This window comes from Plecotus auritus (assembly GCF_963455305.1).
Source record: "Plecotus auritus genome assembly, chromosome: 9".
Lineage (NCBI taxonomy): Eukaryota > Metazoa > Chordata > Mammalia > Chiroptera > Vespertilionidae > Plecotus > Plecotus auritus.
In genome coordinates, this window is record NC_137783.1 from 42,913,647 (window position 1) to 42,931,701 (window position 18,055).

General features: G+C 39.6%; 2 protein-coding genes across 18 annotated transcripts in view; one reads left to right on the top strand and one right to left on the bottom strand.

The window, feature by feature from the left end:
* PBLD (phenazine biosynthesis like protein domain containing) overlaps positions 1-6,469 on the bottom strand; it is a 41,782-nt gene extending 35,313 nt beyond the window's left edge. Inside the window, exon 1 of one of the 2 annotated variants that reach the window (XM_080687989.1) lies at positions 6,289-6,469. The gene's annotated coding sequence lies outside the window, so the exon portion shown is untranslated. The remainder of the gene's footprint in view (positions 1-6,288) is intronic. The other variant, XM_080687988.1, reaches the window with a different exon arrangement.
* On the top strand, positions 4,969-17,893 carry HNRNPH3 (heterogeneous nuclear ribonucleoprotein H3). Of its 16 annotated transcripts, none has more exons than XM_080687981.1 (10): positions 5,552-5,783; positions 10,695-10,828; positions 11,340-11,478; positions 11,974-12,113; positions 12,579-12,665; positions 14,183-14,298; positions 15,004-15,139; positions 16,312-16,407; positions 16,492-16,584; positions 16,696-17,893. In XM_080687981.1, the coding sequence occupies exons 2-10, from the start codon at positions 10,717-10,719 to the stop codon at positions 16,770-16,772; spliced, it is 996 nt and encodes a 331-aa protein (XP_080544107.1). In that variant the 5' UTR covers positions 5,552-5,783; positions 10,695-10,716; the 3' UTR covers positions 16,773-17,893. The 16 variants fall into 16 exon arrangements, with proteins under 16 accessions (XP_080544101.1, XP_080544107.1, XP_080544095.1 ...); XM_080687969.1 differs by having other exon boundaries at positions 5,566-5,764; positions 11,974-12,158; XM_080687977.1 differs by having other exon boundaries at positions 5,616-5,783; positions 11,974-12,158.
* The last annotated feature ends 162 nt before the right edge of the window (positions 17,894-18,055 follow it).

Here is an 18,055-nt window from a genome sequence, read left to right on the forward strand (position 1 = left end):
AAGACATCAATCTAGTTGTTAAAGCACTAGTAGAGTCTTGCTCTATGTTGAAATTAAATGAGGAAAACTGGGTCTACAAAGTCATTAGAGAAATATATTATCTATGTCTTTACATACATTCACTTGGATTTAACTTTAGCAATTGTGGGAAATAGTGTTTTTTTTAAATGTTATGGTTATTATAATCCCATGAATAACAAAATAATAACTTTTAAAATCTTGTAGCCCTCTATGTATCTTTCTGGTTTTTTTATGTACACTTACAAATGCATGCTTACTATAATTATACAGTATATTATGTATATTCATATATAATACTTAGTTAATGCAAAACAATAAATGAAGGGATAAAGGAATAAAGACATAAGACATATAGAAACCAATAGCAAAATGACAAGCTTAAACCCTACCTGATCAGTAATTACATTAAATGTAACTCTCATTCCTCAGTATAAGTTAATAAATTCTAATTCCAGTTTTTACAACATATTCTATAGCAAGTTTGCTTCCAGAATGTAAAAGCAAAATATATTTTTATGAATACCAGATCTATGTTAATTAGCACATATTAATTTCCTCCTAGACATATCCACTTGGATTGTACATGGAATCTCTAAATCAACATACCCAACATTCCTATATTTCCTATGTCAGTTGCTGTCCCTACCATCCAACCTTAAACCAAAAATAATTCACCCTTGACTTTTTTTAACTCATCCATCCATAGCCCCTCTAATCAACCACTAAATCCTGCTGAAAATAGCTCCTAAATATTTCTCAAAGACATCCTCTTATATCGATCCCTAATACCATTGTTCTAGTTTAAGTGCTCATCATCTCTGCTGGGCCTTCTCCTAGTCTTCTCTCTTCTCCCCCTCTCAATATCCATGCTCCCCACTTCAGCCAAAATTATCTAATTTGAGGTTGATTATCAACCTACAAATAAAAGCCAGGGATCATTTGAGATCTTGCTCCCTGGCATATGTCATCGGTTTGATTTAAATAAACTCATAAAAATTCTCTACAGGTTTGAATTTTTCTTACATCAACATTTACTTGGCGTAGTCGACAGGATTCCGAAGCCCACCCAGAACCACCCTGCAGAGCCGGATCCAATGCTAGGTACAAGCAAGGGCTTGTTTAATAGGAATGAACCACTTTTATTAATAATAATATGACAAACACACATGAAATAGGATGGGACTGGAATTTTTATTATTTCAACTACTAATCACTACCCTATATAACAACCTAACAACCCATTTTAGAGGTTCAGCTCAGCTGGTGTGGCTCAGTGGTTGAGCATCAACCAAGAGGTCACAGTTTGATTCCAGGTCAAGGCACATGCCCAGGTTGCAGGCTCCATCCTCAATAGGGGGCATTCAGGAAGCAGCAGATCGATGAGTTCCCTCATTGGTATTTCTATCCCTCTCCCTTTCTCTCTCTCTAAAAATCAATAAATAAATTTTTAAAAAGAAACTGTGGTTCCAAAAGTTAACTGCCTCAGAACCAAACAACTGGTAGGCAAGTGTCAAAACTGGGGTTGGAGCCTAGGCCTGATTGACTCCTTGATTATGAAGACAATTCTAAATTTTGCCATTGATTTTCTTGGTAATCTTTGGAGCTTTATCTCCTGATTCTTCTATTTCTTGGTCCATAATAACTAGGCTAGATGGTGGTGAAAATTATTTACTTAAAGTGCATCCACCCCCAATATAACAATCATTGGCATAGGTACATATATAATGAAACCTATATTTTTATCTACCAGTCAGAGGCATAGGTACATATATAATGAAACCTGTATTTTTATCCACCAGTCAGAAGCTTAAAATCATGTGGGTGGGAGGGCAGGAAACGGTATGCAACTCTTTTATCTGTGCTGCTTTCTACGTTATTAATGTGCTTATGACACAATAAAAGCAGTACAATAATTTGATTTCAATTCCTTAAGTAGCTATAATTTATACCTGTTTTCCCTATTCTTCACATCAGTCCACTGGAACAATAAGAATGTTCAATAATTTTATTTTCAAAAATTAGTGTGTTAGGTGCTTTCTTTCTTTTAAATTTCCATTTGCTTACTTAGTGTATAATTATTAAAATTTGGTGAGACCTTTGAATTTCCCTAGTCCCAGATGAACACTTATATGACTTAAAGAAACAAAAAAGTATTAAGAATGTTAACAGTTGCTGAAACCGGTTTGGCTCAGTGGATAGAGCGTCGGCCTGCGGACTGAAGGGTCCCAGGTTCGATTCCGGTCAAGGGCATGTACCTGGGTTGCGGGCACATCCCCAGTGGGGGGTGTGCAGGAGGCAGCTGATCAATGTTTCTCTCTCATCAATGTTTCTAACTCTCTATCCCTCTCCCTTCCTCTCTGTAAAATATCAATAAAATATATTTTTAAAAAAAAAAAAGAATGTTAACAGTTAATTAAGCCTTGTCCTGAGAAATAATTTGGAATCATGACAAGGAAGATCACTTCTTTCTAAAGATGGAAGGTATATATAATATAAATCCAAGAATAAACATTCCACAAAACGTTAGTAAGACAGATTTAGTGTTCAAAAGGCATTAACTACCTTAATTAGTCACACTTCTGAAAACTTAGTTTTGCTAAGTTTAACTTAATATGCCTTTCATATAGGCAAAAAGATTATGATAATCCAGTTTTTATGTCAATTTAGAATGTCATTGGAGGAATATTTGAACAACTATCTTAACCAATTTCCAATTTTTAGTTAATATGCCTTCCTCCCCCAGAAGTGCAATCTCTGGATTTCTGTATCTTTCTCTTAGGCTCTGCATGGAATTTTCCTCTCCTCTCCTCTTGATGGTATAATACATGACCACATGTTCATTGTCTTGTTTTCCCCTGGGTGGTGTAGGTACTTCCATTTCCTTCTCCCTTTTCATCTTTTCTCTCGTTATGGCCTCTAACAAGATCCTCTCCAGGGTCCCTCTGATCTCTACGCTAATAGGAAAGCACTGAAATGACTGAAAGGAAGACCAATAAAAAAAAAAAATCCCAAAAGCAACTGGGAGCCCTTATTTCTAACCATCTCTATGGAAACAATTCCACGGAGATCCAGCTGGAAACAATTCTGTAGGGATCATTGGAGCAGTGGGCACCAAGCTGTACTTACAGGATTCAACTTGCAAATGGAAATAGTTGATAGCCTTTTTTTTTTTTTTTTTAGAAAAATAGTAAAGTAGGAAGTTAAATAAAATTAGGTATACCCCTATATAGCATACTTTTTTAAAAACTCAAAACTTCCTACTTGCTATAATGATAAAAAAAAAAAAGCAAAAGAAATATATGTACTAGCTTCTACATGTACTAGCTTCAAGTTCTTCCTAAGCACTCACACTGGCAAACAGCAGAGTGCACACTACAAAGAAATTATGTCCAAAGAAAACATCAAGCTGTGGTGAGAAAAAATCATTACAATGCTTTTAGGATTGTGGCCTCACTACACAAAGTATTCGGAAAAAATGCCAAACTCAACCAGGCAGTAAATAGATTGTTCCAGTTCAGGCAAGGGATGAAATGGATTACAGAATTCCATCTACCAAATCAGGTGGAAAGACTGAAAGGATAAAGTAGGGATGTGTCTTGAAACTAGGAAAGAACTCCATCTGAAGTGTGAGATCTTGGAGTCTTTATTAATACAGAAGTTATTTTAAAAAGAAGAGGGTGGGGTGCTCATAGTGTCAGTGACAACAGAACATCAAGTTTCAGCCCTATTTAAAAGTCTCCAGCCAATTAATGGTTAACTGCAGGTCTCCTGTTCTGGTAAGTCCAGTGTTTTTTAGGGGAAGTAACTTCAATTCGCCTGAAATGATGACCCTGCCCTTGGAATAAAACCACCTGGGTTCAGATCCTAGCTTCTACCACTAGGGGTGTGACCCTGGGCAATTTTTTTTCACTTCTCTAAACTCAGGCACCTCATCTGTAAATTGGGGATAATAATAATTACTATCTTTCAGGGTTGTAAAGAGTCGGTGAATTGAGCACAGCACCTAGCTCAAGCAAGTTCTCAATAAATGTGAGCTGCTGTTATCCTGGTTTTGTTTTCCTGTCTCTTGTAATGATGACCAGACAGTACCTTCCCCCTTTCTCTGGGGGGCATTTTGAGGGAGTGGGCTCAAGAAAGGCACTTCAGCCACTATGGCTTAGCCAATTCTTACTGTCCCACACTTGCCTTTTTTCAAATTATAAGAGAAAGTTTATTTAGAAAGTCACAGAAGTAGAAGAAATGAGCAGTAGAAGAAATGGGCTTCAGGAAACAAGTTACAGAGGCAAAAGATGGGGCCCTTTGAGCTTAGGAGAGGAAAAAGTCATAGTGAGACCCCTGGGGGGGAAGGGGCGGGGATAGAAAAGGTGCAGGGGCGAGCTCAAGACTCTGTCCCACACTTGTCTTGAACAGATTTGAGGCTGAATTAAAGTAATGAAATGGAAGTTTCCATTATCTGAAGGTAACTGGCTTCCTGGGTCCATCCTACACACTCCAGATCTCATGGGGGGGGGGGGGGGGTAATTATTCAAGTTTGTTCACTGCTAACACCCTTTGTGCCCCCTATCCCACCACAGGCTTCCCCATGTCCGCAGTACAAAGCATAGTCTGACTGGATATAGAAGTTCCACACGTTAGTTTCGCCCCTTCTCACTTCACGTCCGTTCCTACGTTTGGGCCTTAACTTGCACTGATCTCTTTACCATGACTGCCCTCCATCCTTCCCCCAAATTCAGCTTGCTTTTCTTTTTATTAATAATAATAATAAAAAAAAAATAGGTGTCACTAGGAACCTTGGTGGTATGTGAGCATAACCAAAAGGTATTTATTAGGTGTCACTAGTACGCACTATTTTCAAGAATGCAAAGCTCGATATAGAAAACCCGAGTGGGCCGTAAGCGCTGAGCCAGTCACTCAGATGATAAAGTGCGAGAGATGAAAGGCAAGAGGAACGAGAAGGCGAGGTGAGATTTGCAAGGAAACGGGGTAGGGAGGGAATCAATCAGAAGCCGCCCAGACGAGGCCCGCTGTGGGGCAGCGGGGCCGCAGCGCCAGAGCGAGGACGGAGGAGCCCCAGACCCCAGGCCCAAAATGGTCTGCTGGATACCCGGATCTCCCCAGTGTTGAACAACAGCTATTTTTACTGCATAATGCAAACATGGTGGACAAGGAAAACCTTCCCAGTGTTTGGCGGCGCCTTTCCACGCAGGTGACGCTAGGGTGAGCGCGGGACCCTGCTGGAATTTGTTCTGGGGGGCCCAGAGGACCGGAGAACCGCTCCCAACCAAGACACCACGGTTCTTTCAACACACGCGGGCAGGACCACTGCTGCCACTTATCCTCCAAGAGGCCAGAAAGGTGGGTTCTGAGACTTTGATGGTTGCGCCGCAGGAAAGACAAGCGGACCTCTCCGCCCCCTCCTCTAACTGAACCCGCCTCGGCTCCTCGCCGCGTCCAACTAAGGAGCCTAGGAGCGCGCAAGCGCACTACCGGCCGGCTGCGCCAAAGCGGGACCAACGCTCTCGTCTCGCGAGAACGACGCCAGCCGGTCTCCGTTGCTCTGGTTCTACCCACCCCCTCCTCGCTCGCTGTCTCCCATCCCCCAAGCTAGTCGCTCTGCTGCGCAGCTCCCTCAGCGGTAGCCTCCGCCGGAGACGGTTGGAAGAACCGTTGTGGGAGCGCTACACGAGGAAAGCGACTTCTTCCTCCCGGCCGGACCCCGCGGGCGCTGCAGTCGCTTGACAGGGTATCTGAAGTAAAAGGGGGTAGGTTGGGCTGGTGGTTCCGTGAGCGGAGTCGGGAGAAGGACGAGAGAGATGGGGGGGGGGGGGGGGAAGGGGAGTGTGGAGGTCGCCGCTCGGAAACGGCCAGGCTGCGCCTCCCAGGCGATCTCCCACTTCACGGGGGGCGGCATGTCGGGGGGAGGACCCGTTAATGTGGAATTCAGTGAGTGAAACCGAAGCCCGGCATGGGGGTCATCCAGCATTTCCCCATTTCCCCGCTGGTTTGGCCTCCGCCATCTTGGGCACGGTGGCGCGGCCGCCTCGGCTTCCCGCCCTTCCTCTCTCCTTCGGCTCCTCAGCTTCCGAAAACTGATTTGGAAGGCCGGAGGATGGTCAGAGCGCCCTGGAGGGGTGAGGGTGGGGAGCGGAGCGAGCAGGGAAAGGCCGGGCAGTGGGTGGGGGCGACCTGGGCTGGCGGGCGCGCTCCCGATGGAAATGGCGCGGGATGGGCCCGGCCTCCCTTCCTCCGCAGTCTCGGCTGGGCTACCTGGGCTGGCGGGACTGCGAGTCTCTTCTGACGCAGATTCTCAAGATGAGAGAGGCTGGCGCTGGGGGAGGAAAGCCAATGGCGACGAAGGCGCTCAACTCCCAAGTCCAGGACAAAGGAGGCAGAGGGCCTCCTTTGTAATTCCGCCGCCCGGTGGCTAAGGTGTAAGCCAGGCTTGGCTGCCGGGCGGGGAGGCGGGGGGAAGGGGCGTACTCTCCCTAGCTCTCCGGTCTCTAGGGCAGCTAGATAAACGAAAAGTCTCCGGGGAGGAATAAAGGACGCTTAGCCGGCCCTTATATTCCAGATTTGGAACTTCGAAAAGAGTACGTACTCATTTTCCAACGGGTTTTTTTTTTTTTTATTCACGCTTATCTTAAACGTATTTAAAGATTTTGTGGGTAATTGCTTTGTGAGCAGAAAAACGGGTGATTTGTTAAATAGGAATGTGAAATGGATATTTCAAATAGGTCGTCTGGGCCCAGTAAACTGTGTGATAAGGCTTATTGAACTTTGGGGCGGGAGTGGGGTAGTTTAGCAATGGTTTTGTGTAGTTTGGCACATACTGGGTTAGAATTTAAGTAGGCGTTTACCTTTGGAAAGAAGTTAAAGCAATCAGTGGTGGCAAAAATGTGTATGTATAGGAATTGAGTTACTGTTAGAAGACTGGGGGGGGGCATTAGGCTGTAGAAGTAAAATGACTTAAAAATACAATTGGTGTTTATTTTCTTTTGGCATGTTTTGTTTTGTTTTAATCTAGTGTAGAACTATCGTAATATTTTGAACAAGAACATAGGCCTACTCAACAGAGAGACAAACTAAAGCCCAGTCCATATATGTAGTGGGATGATTTGGGTCCTTAGAACACAGGAGAACTGGGTGGGTAATTTACACTGAAGACAATAGGAAAGGGGAAGGCAAGGCCTGAGAAGAAGAGTTTCCACTAATTCATATGAATCTTCACAAGAAGTTGGTCTACTTTTGGGGCTTTGACATAAGATATAACAGCTTTGCTACTATGATTGCCCTAGAAATCTTTTTTCTGCCCTCATCTGCATCATAATCTGGATATCCATGTAAATTGCCTTTAAATTTTTAACAGTGTGTGTGTGTGTGTGTTTTATGTCCTCGTCTTAGTAAACAAGTGGCTGAATGTAATAAAGAACTCATTCAAATCCCTTTTTATGAACTTACCTTCTTTTAGGTATTAGTGGTGTGCCTTTTTTTAAATTGAGTGAGCACTTTGAAAGGGAGAATGATTTAAAATTAACATATCACCAAATTTTTTGCCGAAATTTGAAGTTCATTCTCATTTTTTAGGACCAGAGGATTGTCATTTAGAAAGTTATTTATTGATGCATCAAATCCTTTTTGTATTGTATGCTTAAGAAGATAGTATAATTTCTGTTATAAAGGAATCTGTTAGATGCTTTTACTAAGGAACTAAAGTCTCACACAAAACTCACTAAAATTGTCCTAATATTTCAACTGCTGGTATTTTTAATTGGTGCTAACACTTGGAGATCTTAAAACAATTGTGATTGGCCATGATGCTGTTGCAAAGAAAGGATGAGATGAATTATCCTGAATAATTAGTAAAAGCTAGGTGGTTTCTGAGACAGCTTTATTAAGGTACTAAAGTTGGTTGTATGCCTTTAATGTTCATTTTGGTTTTGTAAGTAGAATTCTAGACTCAATTTTTGGATTTTGAAGAGATAATAGTGTGTGCTTCCGTTTTTATTGTGTACTCTGTGAACACAGGTGATGAAGAATCGCCCTTTTAAAAATTTCCTCTGAATCTGCTTAATTAACTTCCATAATTTAAAATTGTGTTAACTTTAGTGTGTGTGTGTGTGTGTTTTAATGTTCATCCAAGGATGCTTTTACTAATTTTTAGAGAAAGCAGAAGGGAGGGGGAGAGAAACATTGAATAAAGTTGCTTCATGTGCGTACCCTGACCAGAGGCGACCCAGGTATGTGCCCTGACTGGCATTCAAACCCGAAACCTTTTGATGTGTGGGAAGACGTTCCAACCAACTGAGCCACCCGACCAGAGTTAGTGTTTTTTAAAGACGTTGTGCCTTATTGTTTTTATATAGGCTCTCATTGGCGTAACTGATCCCGAAAATCAAAACTAGTTTGCTCACTAGTGCTTGTAGTAAAGGTAATCTATATCCAGCTTTTTTGTATTTGTTCCCAAAACAATATCTTCACATTGAAAAAATGCTAAATGATAAAAAGCACCATACTAATAACATCTTTTCACAACAGATTAGATTGACTTTGCAAAGTTCTTAGATTTTTCATGAGGAAGTGATGTGTAATGTTAAATCTCCACATTTTTCCCTTGTCCTTAAATCACTCTTTATAGGAAACAGCTATTTAAGTTGGTGCTGGTTTTTTTTGTTTTGTTTGTTTGTTTTTACAACAGTTTAAGAAAATGGTAGATCTTCAAAATGTCTCTTTTTTCCCCAGACTGATTTGAGGCCTACTTTGAGGGCTACTAGAACAGTGGTTTTCCCTCTGCTTTAGGCAGTTTCCAAGGAAACATGAAACTGTGTCCTTTTAAGATTCAGAATACTTTTCTGTCCTAGAAGGTTCAACCTGTTACCTTTTGGTACATTTCATTAGTTCTACTGTGCCCTTAAAATGGCCACCATTGAGTGGTTATCATGCCACAGACCAGGCACTGAATAATTCTTAAAAGTGGTCCAGTGAAGTATAGGCATTACTGCTGCATTTTTACAGTTGGACACAGCAGTTAAATACTTTGCCTAAATTAAGGAGCCAGTGAGTGACAGACTTTAGGGATTCAAGCCCAGTTTCTTTTCTCTTAAGTCCATACCAGTTATTTGTGTGCATAAGAATTAATTGTAATGTCAAATAAAAATGCATAATCTCACTTTTGGGATCTCTGTCTAGGACTAAAAAAATAACAGAGCAGCCTGGCTGGTATGGCTCAGTTGGTTGAGCATCCTCCCATGCACCAAAAGGTTGCCGGTTCGATTCCTAGTCAGGGCACGTGCCCAGGTTGCAGGCATGGTCCCTAGTAAGGGGCATGCAGGAGGCAGCCAACAGATGTTTCTCCCTCTCTCTTCCTCTCTCTCTAAAAATCAATAAAAATATTTAAAAAGTAACAGCAACAATAAAGAACGGGCACCAGGAGTGATTCATATGCAGAGCTGATTTGATTTATAACCACATTTGGGAAATTCTACATCAGTTTATTTTAAATGCAAGAATTCTAGGCAGGGGAATTTCAGTCTTTGCAGATGCTGCCCCTAACAGTTGCACTGATAATTCAATCGTGTGAAATTAAGTATTAGTGAATCCTTTTGGTATGAAATAATTCTTGAGCATAAAGGAATCGAGTGAACAAATTGTTTTGTTTACAGGGGAGGAGGTGGTGAGGGAAATTTTTGAAATAACCAGGTGAGTAGGATTCCTACAGCTGCATAATGAAATTTGTAAGCTCTGGTAAGTTTCTGCAGCTGAAGGACTTCTGCATTAGCCTCTTTAAAGTGTTCTGGAATCTTAAAATAAGGAAGGATGGTTGTCTTGGGAAGGGAACTGGGTGGGTGGGTGGGTCTTTTTGGAGGGGAAAGAGGTCTTTTCACTGTACCTTTTTTAATACTTTTTGAATGTGAATGTATTGTCATTTTTAAAAATTTGTGTCTAACAGTAAAGCAGTGAGTAACTTTTTTAATATACTATGTTCAGTATCTTAAGTGGCCTTTTTACCTCCATTTTTGAAATTCAACCTAGTTTAATCATTTAAAACTTACTCTTGGGGAGTGTTTGAACCAGATTTCGTTACAATAGAGTTAAAAATTTTCCCCCTTCAAAAAATAGGATATGTTCAGAACTATAGTGCATCTACTAAATTTACACTTTTATGATGCCATTTTTTCCAACATCAAAGAAGTACTCGTACTTTTGGCTTGGGTTCTTAATGTGAGTGGATGGTGGTACTCATGTGCAACTTTTGAGTGATCAGGTTTTAAAGAATTTGCAGAACTATTCAAGTGAATAATAAAACATGGAAAATGAATGAAAATTTGAGCGATGGGGCAAAGGTAGAGTTGATACTAAATGGCAGGTTAGGAAATAGAGTTTGAACAAGAAGACTTAGAGTGGAATTAAGTAAGCTTACTCAAAATTAGGCAATATATAATATTTGATCCTTAGAAATTGAGTGCTTTTTGGTGGGAGGGGTCAAGTTTCACTGCCTTTCCCCATCTTTTTGCCTGACCCAAAACAGAAACGTGTTGTGTTGTAGCATTGTCATTGGAGTCATTGAGTCCTATGTTACATTTCCTGTTGTGCACCACTGAGAGGTGTTTCTTCAGTACCTCTGACAAGAGTATATTTTGATTGACTGCTTTATGTGCTTGTTTATTTTTTTATAGCATTTAATCAAACGGTATTGAGATGGATTGGGTTATGAAACATAATGGTCCAAATGACGCTAGTGATGGGACAGTGCGACTTCGTGGACTGCCATTTGGTTGCAGCAAAGAGGAAATAGTTCAGTTCTTTCAAGGTACCGCTAGTATTAGTCAAAGTTTAGTAGTATTTTATGTTATTACTCAGTTTTTAATTTACAAAACTCATTTGCTTGTTTGGGGGACTTTAATTTGAATATATCTTGGTTAATGTATAGTTATGAAATTTGCTCCAGTTAACATTTAATACAGAATGTATAGAATATGTAAAACCTAACTAATGTGCAATAAACTTGAGTAATTATGTGTGATGAAATGAATCATGAATTAGAAGATGGAGCATAGTTAAATTTGATTTCAGCTTTTTTTTTTTCCATGTAATATAGGTGGGCTGTTAGAGTATGTAATTTATAGACATTGGTAGCAAAAAAAAGCTTTTGTGTAATCCAATTTTTGAAAAAAAATCTTCCATTTGTATTATGGGGTGATGGGGAACTAAGTACTTTGTTTTGTTTTGTTTAGAGTTGTTTTAAATATTTGATTCAGATGGGAATGTTTCAGCCTTTAACACTGTTCCCCTTGATGGGGTTATTTGTCCTTGGGTTAAAGGGTTGGAAATCGTGCCAAATGGGATAACATTGACGATGGACTACCAGGGGAGAAGCACAGGGGAGGCCTTCGTGCAGTTTGCTTCAAAGGAGATAGCAGAAAATGCTCTGGGGAAACACAAGGAAAGAATAGGGCACAGGTGGGGATGGAGAGTTTGGGATGGTGTTAAATTTTTATTTTTGGGGGTTGTGGGTCACTATTGCTTAAGTGGGGGGTACCAGTAACATTTTTCTGGGATAGTTTAAAAGAATTGATAATTTAACTTGGAAACTACAGATATGGGTGGGGAATTAATGCTAATAGTTTGCTTAAATTAAAATTAGATTGTTTCCATTTCTCTGTAGGATGTTGTTGATAAATGCTTTTGTATAATCAACTATTTTCTCTAAACATCTATCTTGTGCTTAAGGAAACAAGCTAAAATTATATTTTTATCTCAGATTGATTTGTCTATGTAAAACTTAAATATATTAATTATTAAGTTTGTAGGTGTAAAAATGTTAACTTTATGGTGTATTTAGGATAAATTGGGTTATGTATCTAGATACAGAAAAACTTATTGCATTTTGCCCAATATCTTATTTACTCTAATACATTTAAGCTGAAACCAGTACCTTAAACCATTTTTAAATAGGTATATTGAGATCTTCAGAAGTAGCAGGAGTGAAATCAAAGGATTTTATGATCCACCGAGAAGATTGCTGGGCCAGCGACCAGGACCATATGATAGACCAATAGGAGGAAGAGGGGGTTATTATGGAGCTGGGCGTGGAAGTATGTATGACAGAATGCGACGAGGAGGTGATGGATATGATGGTGGTATGTGTATCTAATGAACAAAGGTTCTGTTGTCATTTTCTTAATGTTCCTGACACTTTGTCAAGAAATACAGAAATGGCAGTAATTTCAGTACCTACTAGGTTTTAAAACCTGTTCATGAAAATATGGATTCCCATGGCCAGCTGTGGGACTTGATTGATGCACATATTGACACCTAGATAATGTATACAGAAATTAAAATGAAGATATTGGCACGTTTGGACATTTTCTTCTTGGCATCAGGGTGAAATTAAATGTCTAAATGTATCCTTTTTAGATTTTTAATTTCTACCAGGTGTTAACTGCTTTTTTTCACATGTTGGGAGTTGCAATACTTTAATCAAACTGCTTATATAGAGTATGCTTTTGCAAACTATAAAATTTATCTCAAGTATTCATGTATTTTCTCAAATTACACAGGTTATGGAGGTTTTGATGACTATGGTGGCTATAATAATTATGGCTATGGAAATGATGGCTTTGATGACAGAATGAGAGATGGAAGAGGTAAATTAAATATTAAAGACATACTCGTTTTTAGGTGAATTTGGGAAAGTCATTTCAGGCATATTTTAGTGTATTCCTACATAGGCCTTTATACAGATACTAGAGGCCCAGTGCATGAAATTCGTGCATGGGGGTGGGGCTCAGCCTGACCTGCACCCTCTTGAAATCCAGGAGCTCTGACTCCTAACCGCTTGCCTGCCTGCCCTAACCATTCTGCCTGCCTGATCCCCCTAACTGCCCTCCCCTGCCGGCCTGGTTGCCCCTATTGTCTTTTTTTTTTTTTTTTTTTTTTTTTTTTAAGTCTTATTCCTTTAACACACGATTGTATTTGACTAATTATTGGCTTCTCCCTCACAAAATTTTTCTCTCCTTTATGTAATACTTTTTCCTACTGACTCATCATTTATAAACTTTTCTTTCCTCCTTATTTCCTACTTCTGTTCCATCATCCTTCTTCCCATCTTTCTCCTACCCTCCCTCCCCACATTCCTTCTTTCCTTTATCTTTACCCCTGCCCTCCCACCCCTTTTGCTTCCTTCCCACCTTAATTTTTTTTCTTCCTCCCTCACACCTGCTTAGCTCACTCCCCCATTTCTTCCCTCTTCCCATTCTCCTTTTAAGCTCTACCGGCTTACCTTTAAGACTTTTCTCTTTCTCATCCTACCTTCCCCATACATTCTTCTCTACTTACTTCCACTGTTTTAATATCTATCTACCTGCCTAATTATTCACTATCATTTATCTTTTTTCTTTTCTGACTCCTACTTTTAAAATCTGTCCCCAGTACACAACTATAATTGATTTTCATTATAGCTCCTTCAGTTCACTTATACATCCTCTTTCCTTCTTTAACTCTGCTCTCTACTGACTCCTTTATAAAGTTCTTGCCTCCTTCCCTCCTTAAAGCTTCCATGGGGGCAGGGGGCGTTAATCTCCAGCCCGGCCAGTTGTTCGCTGCCGCCCCCCCCCCCTTCCCCGGCCTCCCCGCTGCCGTCCTGCTCCCAGGCACTGCTGCTGCTGCCGCAAAGCAGGAGCACCTCTGCCCAGAAGGCCTCAGACCATCTACCACTCCGTCCCAGGGGCTCCCGCCCTGCTTGCAGCTCTGCGTTTCCTTTCCTTTTCCATTCCTACGTCTTTTTGTTCCCTTTCTGTATTTCTGTTTCTCCTCTTGGCCTGTCTGCATGCAGGCCTTCCTTCCTCTCCCTCTCCTTTCTTATTCCCTCCTATTGTATCCTATCCTACCCCGGGCCTTGCAGCTGCCTGAGCAGGGGGCGGGGATGCAGCCTACTGATCCAGTCGTGATGTGACACTGTAGCAGATAATTTGCATATTTCTCTATTAGTATAGATATACTTAATGGTAAATTCTCCATTTGATGCTTAGAACAATTATAAGTGTTAAAATCTCTTGGGGTTGTCAAAAAGCTGTAAATAGGAAAAGATGTGTATAGGGAAGAAATACTTTCTTGAAATGCTTTTCTACATGTACCAGTCTATGATCTGGAAATGTCTTTTTAGGTATGGGAGGACATGGCTATGGTGGAGCTGGTGATGCAAGTTCAGGTTTTCATGGTGGTCATTTTGTACATATGAGAGGATTGCCTTTTCGTGCAACTGAAAATGACATTGCTAATGTGAGTAATGTTAGTAATTAGTGGTTTTATAGTAATTCTGGTATCTACATTTTTTAAAGCATTCTTAATGTTCTCGTTTTCATTTTAATATCAGAACCTCTTTAATGTGACTATATCTTCAGTAGTTGAATATTTTTGTGTCCATTTTGTGCTGACCTACATAGGATTCAAGCAAGTAAATGCTACAGTTACAAAGTCCAGTTAATTTAGTGAAAGACTGCTCAGCGTAATAGTGATGACTGGGAGATTGTTTCCCTTGTGTGGAGTTTTGAAAGTATAAATATATCTAACAAGTGAAAAGTTCAAGTAGTTTGGTTTGGCATTCTAGGCAATATGGCGAGCTGAAAATAATGGAAATAGATGCTGCTATTAATTTGAAACTGGTTGGTTTCATATTGGTTAGAGAATCAGTGAACTTCAGCCCACTAGCCATCCAGTACTTGGCTCCCAGTGGCCTACAAAGCCAAGAGTCTTTACTGTGTAGCTTTTAAAGAAAATTTTTGCTCTAACTCTTATTGGGAACCTATTGGCCTAAGTTCCAGGTATCTGTGTTTTCCTAAGTGTGGTCTTATATTCTTAGAAACTCTAGTGTCGATATAATTGTTAGCCTTCCAACAGGGCAGTAGAAGGGTTGTTTAATGAACAAAAACAAAGGCATGTGGTAATTTCGGTAATATAAAAGTAACAAGTTTTTCTTTTCTTTAGTTCTTCTCACCACTAAATCCAATACGAGTGCATATTGATATTGGAGCTGATGGCAGAGCAACGGGAGAAGCAGATGTAGAGTTTGTGACACATGAAGATGCAGTAGCTGCCATGTCTAAAGATAAGAATAACATGCGTAAGTAGTATCCTTGGCATGCTAGCTTGTTTTCTAGGTGTGAACTTGTTTATTATAAGTTCAGACTTTCATAGCTTTCTAGGGAACTTCATATTGAAGCATTAATTCAGACTCTTAATACTTGACAGGTAATTAGCGCTTAAGTTGTTAAAAGGGGGAAATAGGTAACATACCTATTTAAAAAGTGATACTAGCCGAAACCGGTTTGGCTCAGTGGATAGAGCGTCGGCCTGCGGGCTGAAGGGTCCCGGGTTCGATTCCGGTCAAGGGCATGTACCTTGGTTGCGGGCACATCCCCAGTAGGAGGTGTGCAGGAGGCAGCTGATTGATGTTTCTCTCTCATCGATGTTTCTAGCTCTCTATCCCTCTCCCTTCCTCTCTGTAAAATATCAATAAAATATTTTAAAAAAATAATAAAATAAAAAGTGATACTAATTTGCAAAAGGTGTGAAACTCAGACAATACTTGTCTGAGTTTCATATCTTTTGCAAATTAGTATCACTTTTTAAATATATATATATATATATATACATATATATATATATATAATTTTTTTTATTGATTTCAGAGAGGAAGGAAGAGAGAAACATCAATGATGAGAGAGAATCCTTGATGGGCTGCCTCTAGGGGACCAAGCCCACACATACCCACCACCCTGCCTGGGAATCAAACTCTGAACTCCTGGTTCATAGGTTTGACGCTCAACCACTGAACAGCACCAGCTGAGCAGTACAACTTCTTAACATATACGTTGATCGACTTGGATAAGTTATTCCTTCATGTCATCAGATCAGTTTTTTAAGCCATTTAATTGTACTTCGACCAGTTATTCCCTAATCTGGCTACACGTGAATCACTTGGTACTTAAAAAAGTTTCCCTGGACATTACTCTTAAGATTCTAATTCAGTTCTATGATTGGGCCTGGAATATATTTTTAAGACGTGTACCAGCTGGTTTTGAAATAATGTATCAGTCCTTTTTATAGATAAGGAAACTTGTTCAAGATTATATAGTTTGAACAAAACTAGATTTTATCTCTGTCCAGCATTCGTTTTATCACTCCCCTTAGAATCTATAAGCATACACTTAGGTTTAATATTAGGTAATCAGCCTGTTTATGCTTTGATAAATTTGATCCATCATTTTTCCTATTACTCTTTTTTTCCTAAAGAACATCGATACATTGAACTCTTCTTGAATTCCACTCCTGGAGGCGGCTCTGGAATGGGAGGTTCTGGAATGGGAGGCTATGGCAGAGATGGAATGGGTATGTATAGTTTTGTAAAGTAAATGGAGTTGAGTTAGACACTTAGCACATCAACCTCAAACTTGTTTTGTTTTGTTTTTAAAGATAATCAGGGTGGTTATGGATCTGTTGGAAGAATGGGAATGGGAAACAATTACAGTGGAGGATACGGGACTCCTGATGGCCTGGGTGGTTATGGTAAGTATCTTCGGTTACTCTGGTTCAGTTTGTGTTGGCCCCCATATGTGGTGCAGACTGTCTTCTGCTTTGATAACCTCCTATTAAACACTCAATGTCTTTTTTTCTAAGGTCGTGGTGGTGGAGGCAGTGGAGGTTACTATGGGCAAGGTGGCATGAGTGGAGGTGGATGGCGTGGGATGTATTAGAGCAAAACCACCAACATAATAGTCCTGACAACAGAATCTGGTCTACTAGACTTTCTTACAGATTTAATTTCTTTTGTATTTTAAGAACTTTATAATGACTGAAGGAATGTTTTCTCAAATCTCATTTGGTAAAGCAACAGATTGTGATGGGGAAATCTGTTTCTGTAGGTTTTATTTGTTGCATACTTTCACTTAAAATAAATTTTTATATTCAAACCACTGATGTTGATACTTTTTATATACTAGTTACTCCTAAGAATGTGCTGCTTTCATAAGATTTGGGTTGGTGTATTTTATTATTAGCTCTACAAGTAGTAGTTGTAATTTTAGAGAATGGTTCACCTCTGCATAAGCTGCAAATCTTAATAAGGAGACACCTGGAATAGAGCTTGAAAAAGTGTGTAATAACTTTACTTTCTCCTGGACAATACTGTAAATATAAAACCTAAAGATGGGTTTAGATGGGTTCAGGAGTACAAATTCTGTTAATTCTATATTAATCTTTTTCAAATGTCACTTATCAGGCATAGCTCTGAAATGTTGATGAGGTATCTGGATTTCTGAATATTCATAATTGTTACCCAAGGATGGGAGTGTTGGAAGTTTAAATTCTAGCCCTAGATTTTAGAATAAAATCCACTCACACTTGACTGAAGTACCAAAAAAATGTTTCCAAAAAGTGATAGTTGTAAGTTATCTCAAGTTTAGACTAGGTTAAGGTTCCAAGTGACATGAGAATTCAGTATAATGGTATTAACTATGGAGTATAGTTCTCACAGGTATATTTTCAGTTTAAGCCCAATAGTTAAAACATTTTTTAATGACTGTATAAATAACCTTTAAAAATGTAAGAGACAAGTCCATGTTGTAGTCTTAATTAAAATGAGAATCCTACAGTTGGATTTTGTATCAGATATCTGTTTGGAGTTTCAGGGCCATTGTGTTAAATACTATATGTAGCAAGGAAAAGGTGCTTTTTACTTTTAATCCCTTTGGATCAATATGGCTTTTTTCCAGATTGGCTAATGGATCAAAAATGAAACCTGTTAATGTGAATTCAATTATTGAACTTGTTACTTGTTTTTGCTAGAATGTAATAAATATCAATGTGGGAGATAATAGTATGGCGTCTGTCCTAGAATGCTTTGTGTCTATTACTGATCATAAATCAAAGGTACTAAATATGTCTAACTGAAGACAAACTGACTCCTAAGGAGTGATTTCTGCTTTAGAGAAGGTAGCTGTGATAGCCCATCAACTAAGCAACGTTTCATCTTAATAAT

Excerpts from the sequence above, each read along its gene's own strand:
- HNRNPH3 (XM_080687969.1), top strand. The coding sequence starts at position 10,717 with ATGGATTGGGTTATGAAACATAATGGTCCAAATGACGCTAGTGATGGG. Across the intron at positions 12,159-12,578 it reads AGGTGATGGATATGATGGTG|GTTATGGAGGTTTTGATGAC; the intron begins GTATGTGTATCT and ends CAAATTACACAG. Across the intron at positions 14,299-15,003 it reads CTGAAAATGACATTGCTAAT|TTCTTCTCACCACTAAATCC; the intron begins GTGAGTAATGTT and ends TCTTTTCTTTAG.